Below are 18691 nucleotides of genomic sequence, written 5' to 3' on the forward strand. Positions count from 1 at the left end.
TGTGGACAGTAAAAACAGTCACTGCTGATATGACTGAAAAGAGTCTTCTTGGAAATAAGGGGTTGTCCTGGTGCTTGTGAGACTCTGAGAGGCCTGAGTGAACAGTGATGTGGCATCAGCACAGACAGCTCTGGAGAGGCAGAGCACTGCCTGCCTTAGCTCAAACACCACTTCCAAGGCTGCTTGAGACTGAAGTGCCTGTTACACAAGGCAGTGATGCAGGAGGGATGGCACTGAGCATCGCTGGAGCGCTGCCCAGGGACCTGCAAGGCAGTGCCAAATATAGACAGTACAATAATCCATGCACACTGTTACTGCAGGACACAGGGACCTTTAGATCTCAGTGGTTGCCACAAGGAAATGTTTGGATTAAAATGTGCTTTGCACCATTTTCCTCCCAAACTTTTTTTTTCTGCCTGAAACGTCTGAGCACAGCAAACACGAGAAGGGGACAAATAGCAGCACAACTGGGGAGATGAATTACTCTATTAAAGGAAAAATAGGCAGTAATTTTAAAAATTATTCTTTCCTCCTATCTGAAGACTACAGCATAATGAAAATGCTCAGTTTGTGTGGGAAGCCTTTCCAGTCTATCACAGAATTACAGAATAGTTGGGGTTAGAGGAGTCCTCTGTAGATTATCTAATCCACGGGCAGGGACATCTTTCACTAGCCCAGGTTGCTCAGGGCCCCATCCAACCTGGCCTTGGACACTTCCAGGGATGGGGCATTCACAGCCTCTCTGGGCACCCTGTGCCAGGGCCTCAGCACCCTCCCAGGGAAGAATTCCTTCCTTCTATTCAGCCTAAATCTACCCTCGTGCCCCAGTCTATCCTGACACTGAGGACTGTCCTGACACAGATGCAGCACCTTGCACTTGGCCCTGTTGACTTTCATGAGGTTTACATACATCTGCATATCCTCTGTATTCAGTACACACACCTATGATCTGGTGTGGAACAGTTTTTGCCAACACAACGAAGACCAAGCCTGAAAAATTCCTGCTGCCCCTGTACTTGTTTCCAGGGAAGTCTGTCATTCATAAGTACTTTGCAAAGCACATGAAGAATGCTTTCTGTGCTCCTCCTTCAGCAAACTCTGTGGTTCATACAGATGACTTCTTTCAAAGCCCCAACATACCCAATTCCACAGAAATCTTTTCTTTTCACCTTTCATTGAGGATTTCACCAGGTGTAATTAAAGCACAGTGAAAACTGGGTTGCAGAGTGACCTGAATTCTGCTAATGGAGCCTTCCAAAGCCGCCTGATTTTCCAGCCTAGTTTCATTTGCAAGGAATCTGCTGCAGCATGGCTACATGCCTGCTGACTGTGTGGGTAAGGGGACAGCCCTAACCCAGCCATCTCATCTTCCAGCTCCTCCTGGGGAATAGGAGCCCTTGGAGTCCTAGGCTGGTTTGCTGGAGCACCTCTGTGGGACCAGCTGCCCTAAATGTCCCAGACAAGACAGATGGGAGAAGAACTGGCTAATCCACCCACTCCCAGGTCTGCTTCACTGCAGGTCTCGTGCAAGATCTACATGGCAGATAACTCAGTGGCTTTGCCTTGCCTGAAGATGGCTCTGCCCTGATTTTAAGGGGCAGGTTCTCCAGCTGCAGGGTCAGTCTTTTTGGGACTATAGAGTCTTGTTGGGACTATAAAGGATTTGGAAGCAAAGCTGCAGAAATGGAGCACAGTGTTGTCCCTTTACCCAAAACCCACTGCCATGTGCTTATACAGCAGGTCAGAGACTGATGTACCAATTTCCATGCCAAGTGTGGAATTTACCGATAAAATTGAGTTTTTAGGTGCTCTCTGACTCTGTTGTTTCCTTTGACCATAAGGATTTACGGATCTTGAGGAACAAAGAGGGGAAGACAGATGAAGATACAGAGGAAGAGAGATGTTATGTTGAAAAGCAAAAAAAATTCCCAACAGAAGACAGAACTGGGGCAGCAGGAAAACACTTATTGGAGAGTACTACAGTAAATAATATCCTTGATATCATACATTAAATTAAGGCTGTTGAGTCTAGGAGGAGTTTCATGACAAACATTTTTTTTTAATTGCATGTATTTTTTTTCCCTTTGCCAATAAAAAGGATTAGTGAGGTTATAATGAGAGTTAAATAAGGAGTGAGATAAAGCAAGTCAGTGTTAAAAGGAAATATTTTGTGGTTCAAATTAAGTACAAAAGTACATCCCTACTTTAAAAAGCAACTATAAAGGGAGATAGTATCTAAAATTGAATACATTGATGTAAAGCCTCATTTACTACCCCACTCATACCTGAGCAATCTGAATTAGTTACTCCTCACACTTTCCCACCTGTTCAAAATCACTCCCAGACTATGAATGTAATGCTCTCTCCTGGCAGGTTTCTCTGCCCTCTCCAGAATGCAATCAATTATTGTTTAACACTGTTTCCCATCAACAATAATGAATGCCTTGATCAGAATCTCGGTGTGCTTTTCTGATTGTCCACAGTCTCTTCGTTTCCAGCGCTTGCTCTCAATCAGATCAAGTGATTTGAATCTCATACTTAATTTAAAACAGATGAAGGGGGAATTTAAGATGTTTCATTCATGTAAATGCCAAATTTATAACAATGAATATTATCTTTTATATTGCTATACAGTTTAATTTATTTCATCTAGGAGCAATAAAACAGAGTAAGCACTGAGCAATCCTAATAGCCAAGCAGAATCAAATTATGGGAGAAAAAGCTGACATCTGAATTATAATGCATTAAGGTAAAATTACAGCTGAATTTGAGGATAATTTCATTCAACTTGAGTTCACGAAAGCAGTGCTTCTTTCAGCCTTATTTCAGAATGATACAAACAGAAAAATATTTTGAATCCACAAAAATTATTTGTGTTTTCTTGTTAAGACATCATTCAATTCCTATTTGTTTGGCAATACCACACTGGTAGTAAACATTCTAGCTCATAATGTACATTTCATTGTATGACATGTCAGAAACAAAATTAGGTTAGGAAACTAAAACAAGTTGTAAAAGAGTTTTAAGCTGCTTTATACAGGGAGCAGGAGAGGTGAGCAAATTCATAAAACTCATGGCAAGCCAGCTAAGCATCCCTGGAACAACATGGAGACAAAGGTCAGCACAGAAAGTGGCCAGTATCTCTAATAAAAACACTGCTGTTGCACAAAGGACCAGTCAAATCTCACCAGCAAAGCTCCAAAAGGTTCTGGCCACCTTTGCTCAACAATTAAACAGGATGAAGAACAAGCAAAGGCAACACTAACTGTCACAGTGACCAGGAATCTCCTGAATGAAAGATGAAAACCACACAAGAAAACACCAAAAAAAAAGAGCTATGACTCCCCCTACAACAGTGAGAGGGAATAAAAATGAGACTGGAAACATGTTCTTAAGCTCTGGGACAACACCAGCAAAGCGTGAGGGAATCAGCACCATCCACTAATAAATGCAGTCCATAAATGCCTCTGGATTTCACAGCACCAGAGTTCAGAACAACCTTCCAGCAGGAGCAGTGAGGGAACACGGCTTAACCAGAGTTAGGGTGGAAATGAATCACATTCTGTACAGCACCAGAGGAGGCATTTCATTGTGGTAACCAAGCCCTGTCCCCATCCTGTGTCACACAGCCCCTCAGTGCATCAGCAGCAGCCTTGGCAGGTACCACTGAAATGCAAACACTCTTCTTTCTCTCAAGAACAATTAAACCCCACTGTCAACGGCAGTAAAAATACAGGAACACATTTTCCTCACCTCCAAGGAAATTAAGCCACTCTCTGAATGATAAACTGACTCTTCCACTGCTAATTTCATTTCCTGTACTGGAGGCTGGTGGTGACCTCTCCCCTCCAACCCATTTGCTTTTGGATCACAGTAAAAAGAACTTAAATAATCCTTAACCCTCTTCACAGGATTTCCATATAGACCTCTCTGAAGTACTGCATTTATCTTTAACATAAGTCTCCAAAGGACATAATGCACGTTGTGGGCTAATAGCCTGTAAAACTGCATTTTATGAACTGCAGCAGTTTGGAGCAATAAAAATAGAATCAATGGACTCCAGTTGATAACATTTCTTCCCTACTCTACATTGGAATTAATTTATTTTTATATATTTTTTTTTAATTATGGACTTTTTAAAAAGCAGTAGAACCTGCTTTGAGTCTACAAATCTCTATGCTTACAGCTAGAGATGACATATAATTGAATAAACACTTTTTTACCACCAGACTTGACCCAACATTTTGCAAGTTGGAACATTCACGTGAGAGAGTCAGGAGAACCAGATTTTTTTCACTTCTCTTCCTTCTTCCTATTTTCTTCTCCTCTTACTTATCAAAACCCTACTGTTTCACCTCACTATCTGAAAAAAAGGATAGCTCAGTGCTATTTTAGGAGCTTTAGTCATAAATTTTATCCCTTTACTGTAATGAAAATCATACTGATGGTCCTTACAGCTGCATAACTGCTTATCTGCTCCAAAATACTACCTCCATGAAGCTCACTAACAAGAATTTTCCTTTATTCATAAAGCATTTCATATCAAGACTGTTTCTTAATTTCCTTCCATGGTTTTCTCTTAGTTTGCACCAGATCAAACATCTCTTAACACGTGTTCCTATGCAGCAAAGGCCCCAAAGCCTGAACATTCAAAGCAATTTTTCCTGTGCTTGCTGAGTAACTGTGCAGTCACCCCGAGCTACTGTCCAGCAGCTCCAGTAACCAGGTCATTGATTCACTGCATCTGGTGCAGTCCCATCTCACACCAGACAGCAGGAAAGAACCACTCAGGTCAGAGGCTCAAGCGCCCACCATCACAGTTCAAAGATAAAATACATTTGTGCAAAAGATTGAACAGTTCCTCAATCGCTCTTGGCACAGACTGAACACCAGCTCACCAACTTTTTGCTTCCTACACACACTCTAAAAAAAGGAGGCCACTAACTAAGCAGATGCTTAAGTGAAGAGTGCCATTAAGAACCTGCCCACAGCAGGGCTCCTTTTTTTAAGGTCCAGCCCTGATGAACCTGGCAATTATATTACCTGCTGCAGCAAAGGAAAAATCTCAACCCACAAATGGCTCTGGCAGTCTCAGCTGTCCTGGAGAGGCAGAAAATTCTTGTCTGCTCAGATGGTGGCAATTGGTTTTACTCCAGGAGCATGAGCAAGACACACAAAGCTGCCACCTGCAAAGGGGTTTCTCCTTACACAGCACATCAGAACACTCTACCAAAGCCCAGCGTTCATTTTATCCAAATCTGAGTGTGTCAAAGGCAAGGTAAAATTTCTGCAATAGAAAGAGAAACAGAACTAACAAGCTGTCTGCTTAAGAGCAACAACCCCCCACAGGCAGTTCTGCTCTGCTGTCCTTCTCCTGCATTCCCAGCCTGGCCACACCTTGGCACTGGTGTCATTCACACTCCCGAGCATCAGCAAGGCCTGGGAAATGTCTGGCACTTGGACCTGACTTCTGTGACGCAGCAACTCCACTGCTACCCGTGGCCTTTCTAAACCAAGCACTGCACCCTGGAATTACAGGGCATCCTTAATTTTATTTACACAGCAGAGCGCAGTTGCAGCTGACTCCCTTCAGCCACCCCTGCTTGCAAATGGGCATCCAGTACCTTGTCTTTGTGCAGTGAAAATATCTGGCTATTTGGGCATTTTTTCACTCCTACCTCTGGAATGCCAAGTGAATTACTGGAACCTTCCAGTTCCATAGGGTGAGTGCTTCACATAAATGAGATGAGTGGATTCCACCAACACTCACACAGTGATTACCAGCCACGCTGGGAGCTGGTAGGGAGAGCTGCACAGGCTGTAAAACATTAATGTAACAGGACACACTGAAAATTCCTGCTCTGAGCTATGTGTACAAGTGAAGATGCTCAGGCCAGACACCTCAGCAGGGTTCTCAGAATTACCCTGTTCATCAAAGGGTCACCTTGCAGCTTTATTCAAATGACACAGAAACAAAACTGACAGCCAGGGAGAGAGGGTACACACCAGAGCAGCATCTGTATCAGTGCAACCACGCCGTGATGCAGTGATTTGTCCCAAAACTCAAAAGCTGGAGTGGGCTGATTAACTAATGCTAAGGGCACTTCCCAAACTGACCATTCATATTCCCAGTGCCAGAGACCTTCACAGATGCCTCGTGCCATAAAGCCATTTATTCCCAGCGCAGTAACAGCTCAAGGGGGTGCCTCAGAGCAAGGAAGCCAAACACAGGAACCCCTTGTCCTGCCTTTTGTCCCCTCACAGTCCCAGTGCCCACCTGGCCGTGCCACAGGTGCCCTTTGAGTCACGCAGAGGATCAGCAGTTCGGGGTCTTTTGCCCCCAGAGCTCATCCTGCAGCTCCCACCTACTATCAAACTACTATTTGTAAAAAGAAAAGCTGTTTGTTGGAATTGAAAGGCAGAAACACAGCATTAACAAACCTCTTGGGACTCTTCAGTCACTTTACTTATGAACTGGGAAAAGCTCACATTTTTGCAAAGGGCAATTGGGAGAAAAGATCAATTTGCTAATCCTGCTGAGAGAGGGGAAAAGTATTGTTGTGCATTAAAAACTGACCAGGAGGAAAAATGAAGCAAGAATGAACAGCTAAAGTAGCAAAAACTGCATTGGAAGATGAAGCTATACTTTCTTCTAGGATCACTTTTTGATATATTTATTAAATGGACAGGAAGTAACTCAAGACCACAATTTTCACTCTCTTCTCCCTTAAAAAGAATGCAAGTCAGGTGCAACTATGCTTAAATTTCAGTGGAGTTAAACAAGTGTATGGAGGAAGGCAGGCTGTAAAATGAGTCCTTAAATTATTCTGGACTCATCCAAACACTCAAGCAATTCAGAATTTCACAGGAAAAAAAAAAACTAACAGCTGATATTTCCCAGAAGGCAAACTAGATTATGAAACACCCAGCCCTGCAGGCTGAAGCCTGAACCGTGGGATGAGCTGTGTGGTGATGTGTCCATCAACCTTTGCAGTGTGTGTGCCACGGTCCAGCTGCACCAGGAGCGGAGGGACAGAGGCAAACCAGGAAAAGACTGCCTGTTGTCACTGGATTTAGCATAAACTGCGTGCAGCTCTAAATGTCAACAGCTAATCAAGCCTAATCCATTATTGATCTTCTTTTTTGTTTGCAAAATATTCGTCTGTGACACAAATATCCATCAGCTGTTATTTCTCGAGGCACACCTCTCAAGTATAAAATACATCTATTGGACTGTAGCTGTTAAAAATAACTCCCTAATTTGCTGTAATCTCATGGAAATCCACTCTAGCTAAGGCCTCAGTACACCACTTAAAATCAAAACTACTTATTACAAAATTGGTAGGGAAAATTATTGGTAGTGAAGTGAAGTGAATAGGCTGAGCATTGGTGGAACTTCTAATGCATTGTGGCAACAACAGGTGTGCCATGAGAAAGGAAGAAAATGGGAAAGCAGCTACAAGTGACCTCCAGTGTGGTTGTGATCTCCTCTGTGGTTGGCTCTTTGTACTGAACTGGGAACTTACAACAGAGATTTTTGCCTTTTCAGCGTTTTCCAAACCAGAATATTCTATTTCAAACACTGTGTTTGAAGTGGGCTTCTACAAAAAATTCTAACATTTCCGAGAGTGAGAGAAGGGAAAATGTGTTTTGCACCTTAAGGAGCACCAGCGTTTCTGTGATCTGAAGCATCCTGGCAGACGTTTGATGATGTCTTTTGCTACAAGCTTGCATTTACCCAAGCTGCACTAGGTGTTCCCTACAGCAACCGGAAATTTTGGCACTGCCAAAACGTAGTGCATTCCATCCTTAACAAGCAGACACTGTGCATCAATTTGCACAGGACAGTCCTTTCATTTTATCTTGTTCCTTCCAAGTCAACATGTACAGGCACACAAAAGGGCAAAAAAAGCGCATCAGTTCTTTCATTTGTGGGGTGCAAACCCACCTCATCTGCAGCCAACATTTTCACAAACTGGGTTTTGATGTATCGTAAATTTTTAAAATAGGAAGACAACGTTCCTAGCAGAGAGCAACGTGGTTATGTGCAGGAAGAAAAAAGAACCAGGAGTTTCACTGAAGAGTACACTGAAAACCACGGTGCTGTGTCCACCTCTGCCACCACCTCTGAGCACAGAAAAAGCTAATTCCTGGAATATGCACTGGGTGTCACAGCCTGGCCACCTAAACTGAAAGCACCAGCCTTCAACTCTTCTCCTCAGAACTGTGGTTGGAAAGAACCCAAAAGAATATTGAGAAAAATAGGAGTTCTGAGGAGATTCAACAGTGAAAACATGACTGTGTGTGCAGCCTGATGTTTGCACAGAGCCCTGTGTTAAACAACAGCCACGAGAAACGCTGGATTGCTTCCAAACCCCACCGTCCATTGCTCTGCACCAGATGAGATCCCTTTAGGTGTTTATAGAGAAAGGGACTGTGTGATAATATCACCATATTCAGCTGCATCAAGAGGAGCCACGAATGGCAATTGTTTCTGAAATTCTGGGTCTGGAAATCTGAAATTTAATGACTTTTTTAATCATATACCAAAAATCAGAGGGCAAGCATTCTTCCTGTTGTCTCAGCAGCAACAGAGTTTGGGTTTCCATTGCACCTGGATGAGAGTTTGGCTGAGAAGCTCCTGTTGCCACAACCCTCCCATCACGTTTCTTCATTCCTAAATACTGGCAGTGTTCACATTTACCTAAATTAAATGTCCCTCTAAGAAATCAAGTCCACTAAACTAATTGGTTAAATCTAAAACAGCCCTCTAAGTGAGTGTTTCTCCTGTATCACTCTGGCATGGAAGTGTGTTTAGCAAACTCTGCAACACAAACAAAGGCAATCTAACAGAGACAGAGGTTTTCCATCTCCCTCACCTTCCTTTTCAAAGGTCTCCAGCAGCCACACACACCAGAGTGTGAAGGACTCTGCAGTTTTATATGGGCCCCACTTGGTTTAGCAGAAATTGCAGGATTCAAACCACATTTTGGAACATGAATCTCTCATCCAAATGCTTTCCATGCAATCCATTTCCAGCCACAAACACTGGAAGCACTATGGAAAAAAATGGCAAGGTCTCCCTTGATTTATTTTTTTTTTAAATATGTCAAAAAATATATTTGAACCATTCTAAATTTTAACAGATTTTTTTTCTGTAGAATTTGATTTTAAACCAGCAACTGGAACCCAAAGAGAAAACTAGCCTGGGGAAATTCAGAAAGATAACCACTTGTAGCAAGATTAAAATGCTACTGCATTATTTTGTGGAATGCTTTCTAACTCATTCTTTCATTCCTTTATTTTAAGCTAAGAAGCAGCCAGCAGTCAGAGAATACAAATTACAGCAGCAAGTGCTCTCTAACCAAGGGTCCCCAGCCAAAACAAATCACTCATTACATGCATCAATGATGCTGTTTGCTCTGGGTGACTTTTCCCCTTTTGTTCTGGGTGCAGAAGCCATTAAATGGATTGAGGCAGGAGAGCTCCCAGGAAATGCACCTTTTAACTGGCTCCTCCTCCTGTGTGTTCCTCCACAGTGCTTTGGTGTGGGTGGTGCCTCCTCCCCACCTTTCCCTTTGTGCAGAAGTGACACAGCATGGACTTGATTCCAAGCTAAAATCTGTGCCCTTTCAAAACCACCTTGGCATGAAGGAATGCTGCATTACCAATGCAGCTGAGACATTAAAATGTATATTAAAATGTTCACTCTGCTTTGCTTATGTTAGTGCTTCTCACACAGGCAGTGCTTGTGCAGATACCCAAGACAATGAGTGATGGAAATCCCAACAGAAAGGAATAGTATGTTGTGTGGGTGAGACAACTGAATCAGCAAAACTTTCCTACAGACGAGGAACATCTGTAGGGGGGTTTGTTTGGGGTTTTGTTGGGACAGTGTTGGTTTAGTATGGATGTTTTTGACCACATGGATTAGCTGGTTTCAGATATCCTTACACGACACACAGCTAATTTAAAGCCAAGACTGGCCTCGAAGCTTAATGTGCTGTAACACATTAAAATTAGTGCTCAGGTTACAAAGGGCTGCCAAATTAATGGAGGTGACTTCTCTTTAATGATTCTTTTGAGCAGACTTGTTCTTAGATGTGGGAATGATCAATAGCCTACCTGCACAAAAGGTGCTGCAAGACTGATAATGGAAGCATCCCTGCAACTGGAATAAGTGTTGGACTGGAGGACTAACTAAGGGGATTAGAATGGAAATGAATCAGCTAAAGAATACATCTCTTAAATTTTTCCTGCTTTTGTAAGGTCCAGAATGAAACCCTGCAAAGAGTTTCATGTTTTTATCATGTAAGAGAAACCTTCTCAGCAGCAATTCTCAGCTGCAGCACCTCGGCCTGAAGATTGACATTTCATTTGCAGGTTCAGAACCAGCTTCTGAAGATGCACTTATTCACAACAGGTGGTTGTTTGTTGGCTTCTTCTGCATGATAATGTGGCTCCCTGAGGTCAGGATGGATTTTGGGTAAAGAATTTATTTACCTACTTGTCTATTCCCACAGTATTTACCATTCCCTCTGTCACAGAGGTCAGATGTTAACAGGCTTATAAAGCAAAAGGCCAGTCTGTTCTTTGTGTCAGTGCCAAGGTAGAGAAGCCCAGGGATCCTAATGGAAATATGCACAGCTGGAATAGGATATATCCTAGCATAGCTAGGTTGTATTTGGAAAAAATAACAATAAAATGCTTCTCCTATTGCACATATTTATAATTTTCTAACTACCCCTAATCAGTTAAAGGAGATTTTAAACCTGCTACACTCTTAATTTTAAAAAGAAAACAGCCAACCAAATGGATACAGACTTGCTCTGTGTCTCACTGACAAACAGCCTACTGAAGTTTTAGACTTTTCTAAAATTCTCAAGTGAAAAGTCCAACCTCAGATATCCTAAACAAACCCTTAAGTAGAGTTCAGATCTAGAAACACATATCTGGAAACAAAGAGGAGATTTTCTTAGGAAAAATATTCATTTACTGCATGCTCTTTCCTTCCCTCTTTTTCCTTTGTAAACCATTTGGGGGACATCTAAAAGCTTTGTTTATCAAATTTGCTAATTTTTCTGCAGGGTTGCTTATAAAACATGTTAGCTGGACAACTCAACAGCAGGATGAACACGACCCAGGCAGCAGCACAGCCTTCTTTACAGTGCTTTAAGTGCTCAAAATGAGAGATACCCTCTAGCAGAAAAACAGCAGCTTCATTCAGAGGGAAGTTCAGTCACTCCAAACACTTAGTCCTTGGTCTCCCCATTGCTACAGGAAAACTCTGAGTGCTGTATTCAGACAGGGCTCTTCTCTGTGGGGGATTGCACTTATATAAAAGTAAATATGTGAGTCCAAACGAGCCAACGCCTTTCAACTGTGAAGAACTTAAGGTCATTATTAATCTGATGTCTGATATTTTAATGCCGGAATGAAATGACTTTACTCTGAGCTGCCCAGTTTACATCAAGGGTCATTACTGTGAAAATAAAGGCGATGTGAATTTGAGAACTGACGCCTGATGGCATTATTTCTTACCTCAGCTTCTTCCCAAGAGGAAGAAGATGAATGCAGATGCCTTTCAGAGGTATGCCTGAAAAAGCCAGCCTTGCACAACCTGACAAGATGTAAGGGTATCTGCTAACTGAAACAGCAACAGCTTCCCTTTACGGTTCACTGATGGACACAACGTGTTGTGAACTCTGCAAGGCCTACATTTACTTCAGGCATTAATTGTGTGGTGACTCATAAGGGCAGACAGAACCTGAAAGAAGCCACGGGGCAAAAATTCCTTCTGGTTTACGTAATCCAAAACATCTAAGTGTGCACAGAGAGCACAGGGACCGCCCAGCTGTCACCTGAGGGGACCTTCACTGAAAGGCTCCCCCTGTCCTGCACAAAGAACTGCACTGCTCTGCAGAGGCTCTTGTCTGTAAATCGAGGTTTTAGAGCAATTGGCAATCACAGAGCAGAGCTACAGCACAGGCAGAGATCTTGCCTAGTAATGCTGGTTCATGCTGGGTGGCAGGGACAGCTGCTGGAAATGTAACCCTGATGGGCAAGCACTCAACCTACCCCACTGATGGAGCTGTTCCAGGCACTCTGGTCACCCAGAACCCCTACAGGGTTTTCCTTAGCAGGAAAAACTCACCCTTGACATGGTCATAATCTGGTTTTGAATTTAGCCCTCCATTAAGATGAATGAATAAGTTTGCTTTCCTGTCAATAGTATTGTTACAGATACTGCAAGGCACCACACATTGATTTACTGGCTGAAGAGAGACAACCTAAGAGCCTTGGAACTGTACAAAAAAACAAAAACCAAAACCAACCAACCAACCAAACAAAAGTATATATTTCTTTCTGTTTGATGGGAACAAAAAGATTAATCCCAGCATAGTTACAATACCAATTTATAAAATGGGATTATGTTAATGTTTTGAAAATCCCTCTTTAATAACAGGAAATAAACCAGTAAGAGTTAGGTGGAAGGGCTGTCTGTTTACCAAGTCAGATTAATAAACCTATTCCCCTTCCATCCTTTTCCCTCAAACAATCAAGAAACCCAAACAAAACATCCCTTTTCAATTTATTATCAGTGCTGATGTGTTTCTAAAAACAAACTAGAAGCCCAAATATACCAGACAGTAAACCCAAGCTTTATATTATAATTACTTGTGAAAGCCCAACAGCAATTGTTGCAAAGATGTTTCCAAGAGGTGCCTGATGAAAATATCACTTTATGAAAATTTAAGAGACTATGTTTCCCCACTAGATTTTAAAAGATCCTCTGTCAGCTGGGACTCCAAACGCTGGTAAATGGCATTTTAAAGGTGCACATTGAAGTGCTTCCACAGGGAGGCAACGTTTTCATTGTAGTAGTTTTCTTTCATTCAATTCCTAGATTTGGAGAAAGTCATCACTAAAAGGAGACTCTTCTTCTTGCTAGAATTTTGGTAATCAGGTGGGGTTGTGCACATTAAAGCACCTGTATTAATTCCCTCAGTTTTCAGTTCACCTGGGTTTTTGGGTTAGATTTATTATTTGACTTGTATGGTACAACAACCGTACCAAAGATAAGAGGTTACTCCTTTTATTGGAAGTTTTGAAGCAAGAAAGAGAAGGTAATTCAGAGGTCAGGTAACTCATCGGTACTCTATGCAGAACTTGTTGGGAAAAGTTATGTCAACATCAAAAACCCACTTCATCCTTGGCAGAATTTTCTCTGAGCTAAATTGTTTTGGCAACTATTTTCACCCTTTTTCACTTGCTTTTTAAAACAGTAATTAATAATTTAATCCTAGAGTATCAAATACTAGTTTAAAAACCTAGCCCAACTTGCTCAAAATCCTTTGCCTTGGATGCCTAGAATGCCTTGAATAGATTATTTTTCAAGCTGCATTCCTGTGTCTTGTAAGGCCCTGTGGTAATGTAGCAGATCTGGGAATGCACTGATGTCTGTGACATAAAAGGAAGACTGTCCTGTGCTACTGTGAGGGTCTGATGTCCCCTAAGCCATGAGAAAGGGCAAAATCTAGTATAGCACTGATATGACTCTATTGTACACAATTATAAACTGGAATTATTCATCACATTCAGCATAGAAGAGGTAAAGGAACAACAGTAACTTGGAATGTCCCTGCCACAACACGGGGTATTTGTGGCCACACTGCCACACTTTCCTGTTTTCAAGGTATTTTATTCTCTGTTTTCACTCTTACTCAGGTGGATAAAATGAACACTGAAAATAGACCGTAGAACAAAAATGTGAAAATATATGAACCATGTATTTGATAGCACTCCAAGGCTAAGCCCAGCTTGTTTTTTTCACCATCATTTCCACCACAGCCCTTTTCAGCACTCCTTTCAGTACAGCAGGTAAAATAATTTCTGGCAGAAGCAACATTCAGAGCTACCCCTCAATTCCCACATTTCAGTCACATCACACTAAAACCTCAGAAAAGCAAAACTGTACAAAAAAAATATTAAAAGTATGCAAGGTTGCCATAATTTAGGAATAGATGTATCCTCTATAACCTAGACACAGAGACGTACAGAAACCAAGCCGTTAAGGAAACACCCTGCTCTACCAGGTGTTTGATAACATGTAACGCTCCACAATCAGGTCTGGGCTCGTTTTTCTCAGTCCTCCCGAACCACGCTTTATAACCTCTGGGTGTGCTGTGCTTTTTCATCTTTACAAACAGAATGAGTCCCTTCTCAACCCAGAGGCATTTCTCTTACACGCACACACCTCACAACACGAATCAACACATCGACACCGGCAAGACCTGGTGGGCACGCACCTCCCACAGGGGTTTTAAACGGGAGTTTTTCCCGGACAATCGGATGTTAAAATTTGGTTGTTAAGGACAGCCAGGCACCTCCGGGCAGTTCGCGGACAAGCAGCGATTTCCCTTCAGGCGCGATGAGCTCTCCCAAACCCGTGCCGAGGGTGCTCTGCGCTGGGCAAGGTAAAGCTTCCCAAGGTAAAGCTTTCCAAGGTAAAGCTTTCCAGGGTAAACCTTTCCAGGGTAAACCTTTTTAAGGTAAACCTTAAACCCACATTTCGAGGGAAAGGATGCTACCGCTCCTCCACACCGGGAGGCAACTTTGGGTGTCGCGCCGCTCCTCCCGAGCCCCGGCGGCCGGGGGTGACCGGGCTGACCGTGGACAGCTCCGGGGCGTTATCCCGGGCGTTATCCCGCTGAGCGGGGACAGCCCCTCGCCCTGGCGGGGCAGGATGGGCAGCAGAGCCCCTCTGTCCCCAAACACCCAACTCGTGCGGGGCGCAGGCTGCGGGGAGCGGTGGCCTCCGGGCGGCGCCCGGTCCCGCATCCCCGTGCCCCCGCGAGAGGATGGCCACCGAGCCGAGGCGGACCCGCTCCCTCCATCCCCGCACCCCGCCGCAAAGTTGCGGCGATCCCAGACCCGCGCTCTCCCCTCGTCTGTCCCCTCTTACCGTGGTTGCTGGCGACGTGCCCGGCGGCGGTGGGGTGCGCTGTCAGCAGGGGCAGGAAAACGCCGATTCTCCAGAGCAATAATCCTTTCGCCTCACAACTCCCCATGGCTGGTGCCCCCCGCGTCCTCGGCTCTCCGGGGCCGCCCGTCCTCCTTCAGGCCGGCGCGGGGGGGACGCGGGATGAGCTGCCCTCGCTGCCCGCGGTGCCGCCGGGGGCTGCCCGGGCCGGGGCGGGCGCATCCACCGGCGGTGTCCCGGGGCACGGCAGCCGCCCTGGGGACGGGGAGAGCTCCGGCAACTTCGAGGCGGTGGCGGCGAGGAGGAGGAGGTCTCGCCCCGCTCCCTCCGCCGGTTCTGCCCGGTGGCACCTTCAGCCCCTCAGGAGCGCCGCTGGCAGCATCAGCAGCCTCTTCGGCGGGCGCAGCCTCCTCGCCCTGCCGCGCCTCACGGTGCCCCGCATCCCCGGCCGGAGGCAGCGCCGAGGGGCTTCAGCTTCCCACGGTTAGAATGTCTCGCCCCGGCCCCGCCGGGCTCCGGGGGCAGGAGGGTGGTAAACGCCGGCGCACCTTCTTCACGCTCCCGAACGCACCAGGAAAAACTTGCAGGGCGGCATCGCCGAAACCTCCTCCCGCCGCCGCTCCCTCCGTCTCCGCCGCTCGCCCGTCTCTCTCTCTCAGTGCGTGCGCCTCTCCCCGCTGCTGCCGCGGAGCAATCAGAAACCGGGCGGCTCTGGTGTGATGCTCGCTGCTCCCTCCTGATTTGCGTGCCGCAGTTTTTCGGTGCCGCCGCTCCGCTGCCGCCCGCGGGAGCGCTCTCGTCGCCTTCTTCCCTTCTCCTCCTCCTCCTCCTCCTCCTCCTGCGGGGCGGCCGCGGGGCCCAGCGCGGCTGGGGCCGGGTCCGCCGGGAGCCAGCGCGGCCCCGCGCCGGGGGCGCTCCGGCAGCGAGCCCCGCCAGCCAGCGGGGGCGGCGGGGACGGACGGAGGGAGGGACGGATGGATGGACGGAGGGATGGATGGATGGATGCAGGGAGGGATGGATGGATGCAGGGAGGGATGGATGGATGCAGGGAGGGATGTGGAGCGCAGGAGCGGCCGCCCCTCCCGGCCCGCCCGCCTGAGGGGAATGCGGGGCTGGCGCGGCGCCTGAGGGAGGGGGCAGGCGCCCCTCGCCTCGCCCGGTGCCCGCGGCCCGCGGGGCGAGCGCGGCGGGCTCGGCGCTAGAGGGGGTTGTTCGACAAGGAAAGGCGGAACACGCATCCCCGGGAGTGCGCTCCCAGCGCCGAGGGCCGCGCTTCCAGCGGGGTGCGGGCCTTCAGAGGCGCCTTCTCCATCCCGCAGGGCCGTCCCGGGGATGCCGCTGGCATCGCTGCCCGGAGTTCTCTGAGGGGATGCGCGAGGCAGGCGCGAGATAAGCGCGAGATAAGCACGAGATAAGCACGAGATAAGCGCGAGATAAGCACGAGATAAGCACGAGATAAGCGCGAGATAAGCACGAGATAAGCGCGAGATAAGCACGAGCGGAGCGGGCACGAGCCGGGCCGGGCGTCCTCGCGACGTTCGCGCTTTTTTTTTTTTTTTTTTTTTTTCTTCACCGAGCATTTCAATTTTTTGATTTCTAAAAAGACATGGGGGAAAAAAAACAAAAACAAAACCAAACATACCCATATCAGTTATTTCTGAATGTGAATCCCTCAAATCAGGTGTCTAAATCCACAGGTAGGAAAGAAAAGGGGAAAAAAAAAAAAAAAAGCTGATTGCCATGGCTTCTGAGTGTTTGAAAATCCCATTGAAGTCCATGGGTAGTGCAGCTACAACATTCCATACCAGAGAACACCAAAGTTCCCGCTGAGGCACCTAAATGGATGTTCAGAAAGGCTTTGTATGAAAACACTTACTTTGTAATGTGAGAATAAAGGCTGTTTTAAAAATTATTAATTTAAGGATTATTTCCGAAGGAGTTGTTCAATGAGCAAATGAGCAAAGCCAACACAGAAATAAGTATTTGTGGGTATTTAGAAGGATCTTTTCAGATTACAGTGAGCCCAACACATTGCAATATTTCCCATATTTGGCTGCATTAATATCTTATAAGGAAAGCCTTAATTCAAACAGAAGGTCATCAGGAAAAGCTTCAGGCAATATTTCACAGCGGTGAAATAGTGATTAAAATTTTGCCCTAAGTTCCAGGGGAGGTGAAAAGAGAACCCAAACTACTCTGATTCCAGGAGTCTCAATACTGTTCTGTTTTGGAACTAACAAGGTTGAAAATGAAGTAGCGCTAATTGCAAGGTTAGATTTTTGGGGTGATGGGTGAGGACTCAGACTTGAACTCCTCTGCAGCTCTTGGTACACAGTGACATGGCTCCTAAGCTGCCTGCCATGGAATACGAGTGCAGGACAGCAGGGATAAAGGTCCCACGGGTCAAGGTGACACAGCAAGTGGCCACACTGCACGTTCCACATCCTTAGGTGCCATTGACAGAACCCAGTGCCCGCCTCAAGGAGCTTGGAAGGTCTGACTCACCACTTGTGCTGCTCTCACATGTCCTGCCAGCCTGGAGCTGCATACAGAGAGGAGGCAGTGAGAGATGTGACAGGAGTACAGACCAAATCTGTGAAGGTTTTCCTTCCACGTGCAAAGCACAGCTTTGCCTCCTCCTCTGCTTGGACTCCACGAGCCACAGGAAACTGTGAGGGAACCAAGCAGTGAAAAGGATGGGTGACATTCCCTCCAGAGTGTCCCTTCACCAGCTCTTAATTGGCTACAGAATTTCCAGGGGAACAACTTGGCATAAAGAATGCTCCTTCATCTACACACAGGTTAAATTTTTATAACCTTGTGTGTTATAGTGAACTCCAAATAAAATCTTAACCACTGTGCTTCAATTTTTCAGATGTATGCAAACATGCTCCACAGAATAGAGGATGGCAAAGATAATTAAATATAAAAATTAGAGTCCTATTTATATATCCACTTCTCTCCCCCCTCCCCAAATGTAAAACCATTTAGTACAGTAAACACTGAAGTAATAAATTTTGAAAGGGATAGTTGCACCAGGTCAGATAAAGAAAAGGAGCCACAGTTTGAGTACCTTCATACTCGGATTTCTAGAGAGAGTGTTTCTGGAGAAGCAGGGAATTCCATACATTCCTATTCTTAAAACTTACCACAATGTGATCCATCCTGTGAACAGAGGAATATCCATTCCGTTTTCATTGTTGTTTTCTTAAATAAAGGGATCATCTTTCTGTTAATAAAAAAAACAAACAAAAAAGAAATAGCATTCAGTTAGATAGGTTGTCCTTTCCTCTTTGTGTAGTTACTTCTGCATGATTTATCTTTAATGTATCATGATAGTGTTAATTATAGTAAAACTGTGACTTCCTTTAAAAGAAAAAGCCATTACTTTTTCATTAACATGCTGGTCCTTTGAACCATCATTCACTACCGTGTGTTGTTTAAGGTGATCAAAGCAAACATTTTAATTAAGGCACTGACCAAGAATAGATTTGCAATAAATTTCAAACACCTTTTCCGTGCAGCACTCAGGATTCACTGGTCCTAAAAATACTTTGTAGTGCTTGTAATTTAATGCAATGTAAAATACTTTGTAATGTTTGGACAGAGACACCTGCCTTAGGATTTTTTAGGAGAGAAACACTCACACACACTGACCTTAACTCCAACATGTACACTGAGAGAACCACAATGTATTATTGATCTCCC

General features: G+C 45.2%; 1 protein-coding gene across 1 annotated transcript in view; it reads right to left on the reverse strand.

Annotated features, from left to right (window-relative positions):
• EPHA6 (EPH receptor A6) overlaps positions 1-15773 on the reverse strand; it is a 356637-nt gene extending 340864 nt beyond the window's left edge. The window contains 1 exon segment of the mRNA XM_050333635.1: positions 14966-15773. Within this exon segment, the coding sequence (XP_050189592.1) occupies positions 14966-15071 (106 nt within the window). The 5' untranslated portion in view covers positions 15072-15773.
• Between the last annotated feature and the right edge of the window lie 2918 nt (positions 15774-18691).

Source organism: Myiozetetes cayanensis, unplaced genomic scaffold (assembly GCF_022539395.1).
Source record: "Myiozetetes cayanensis isolate MyiCay16 unplaced genomic scaffold, myiCay2020 scf5-8, whole genome shotgun sequence".
NCBI lineage: Eukaryota > Metazoa > Chordata > Aves > Passeriformes > Tyrannidae > Myiozetetes > Myiozetetes cayanensis.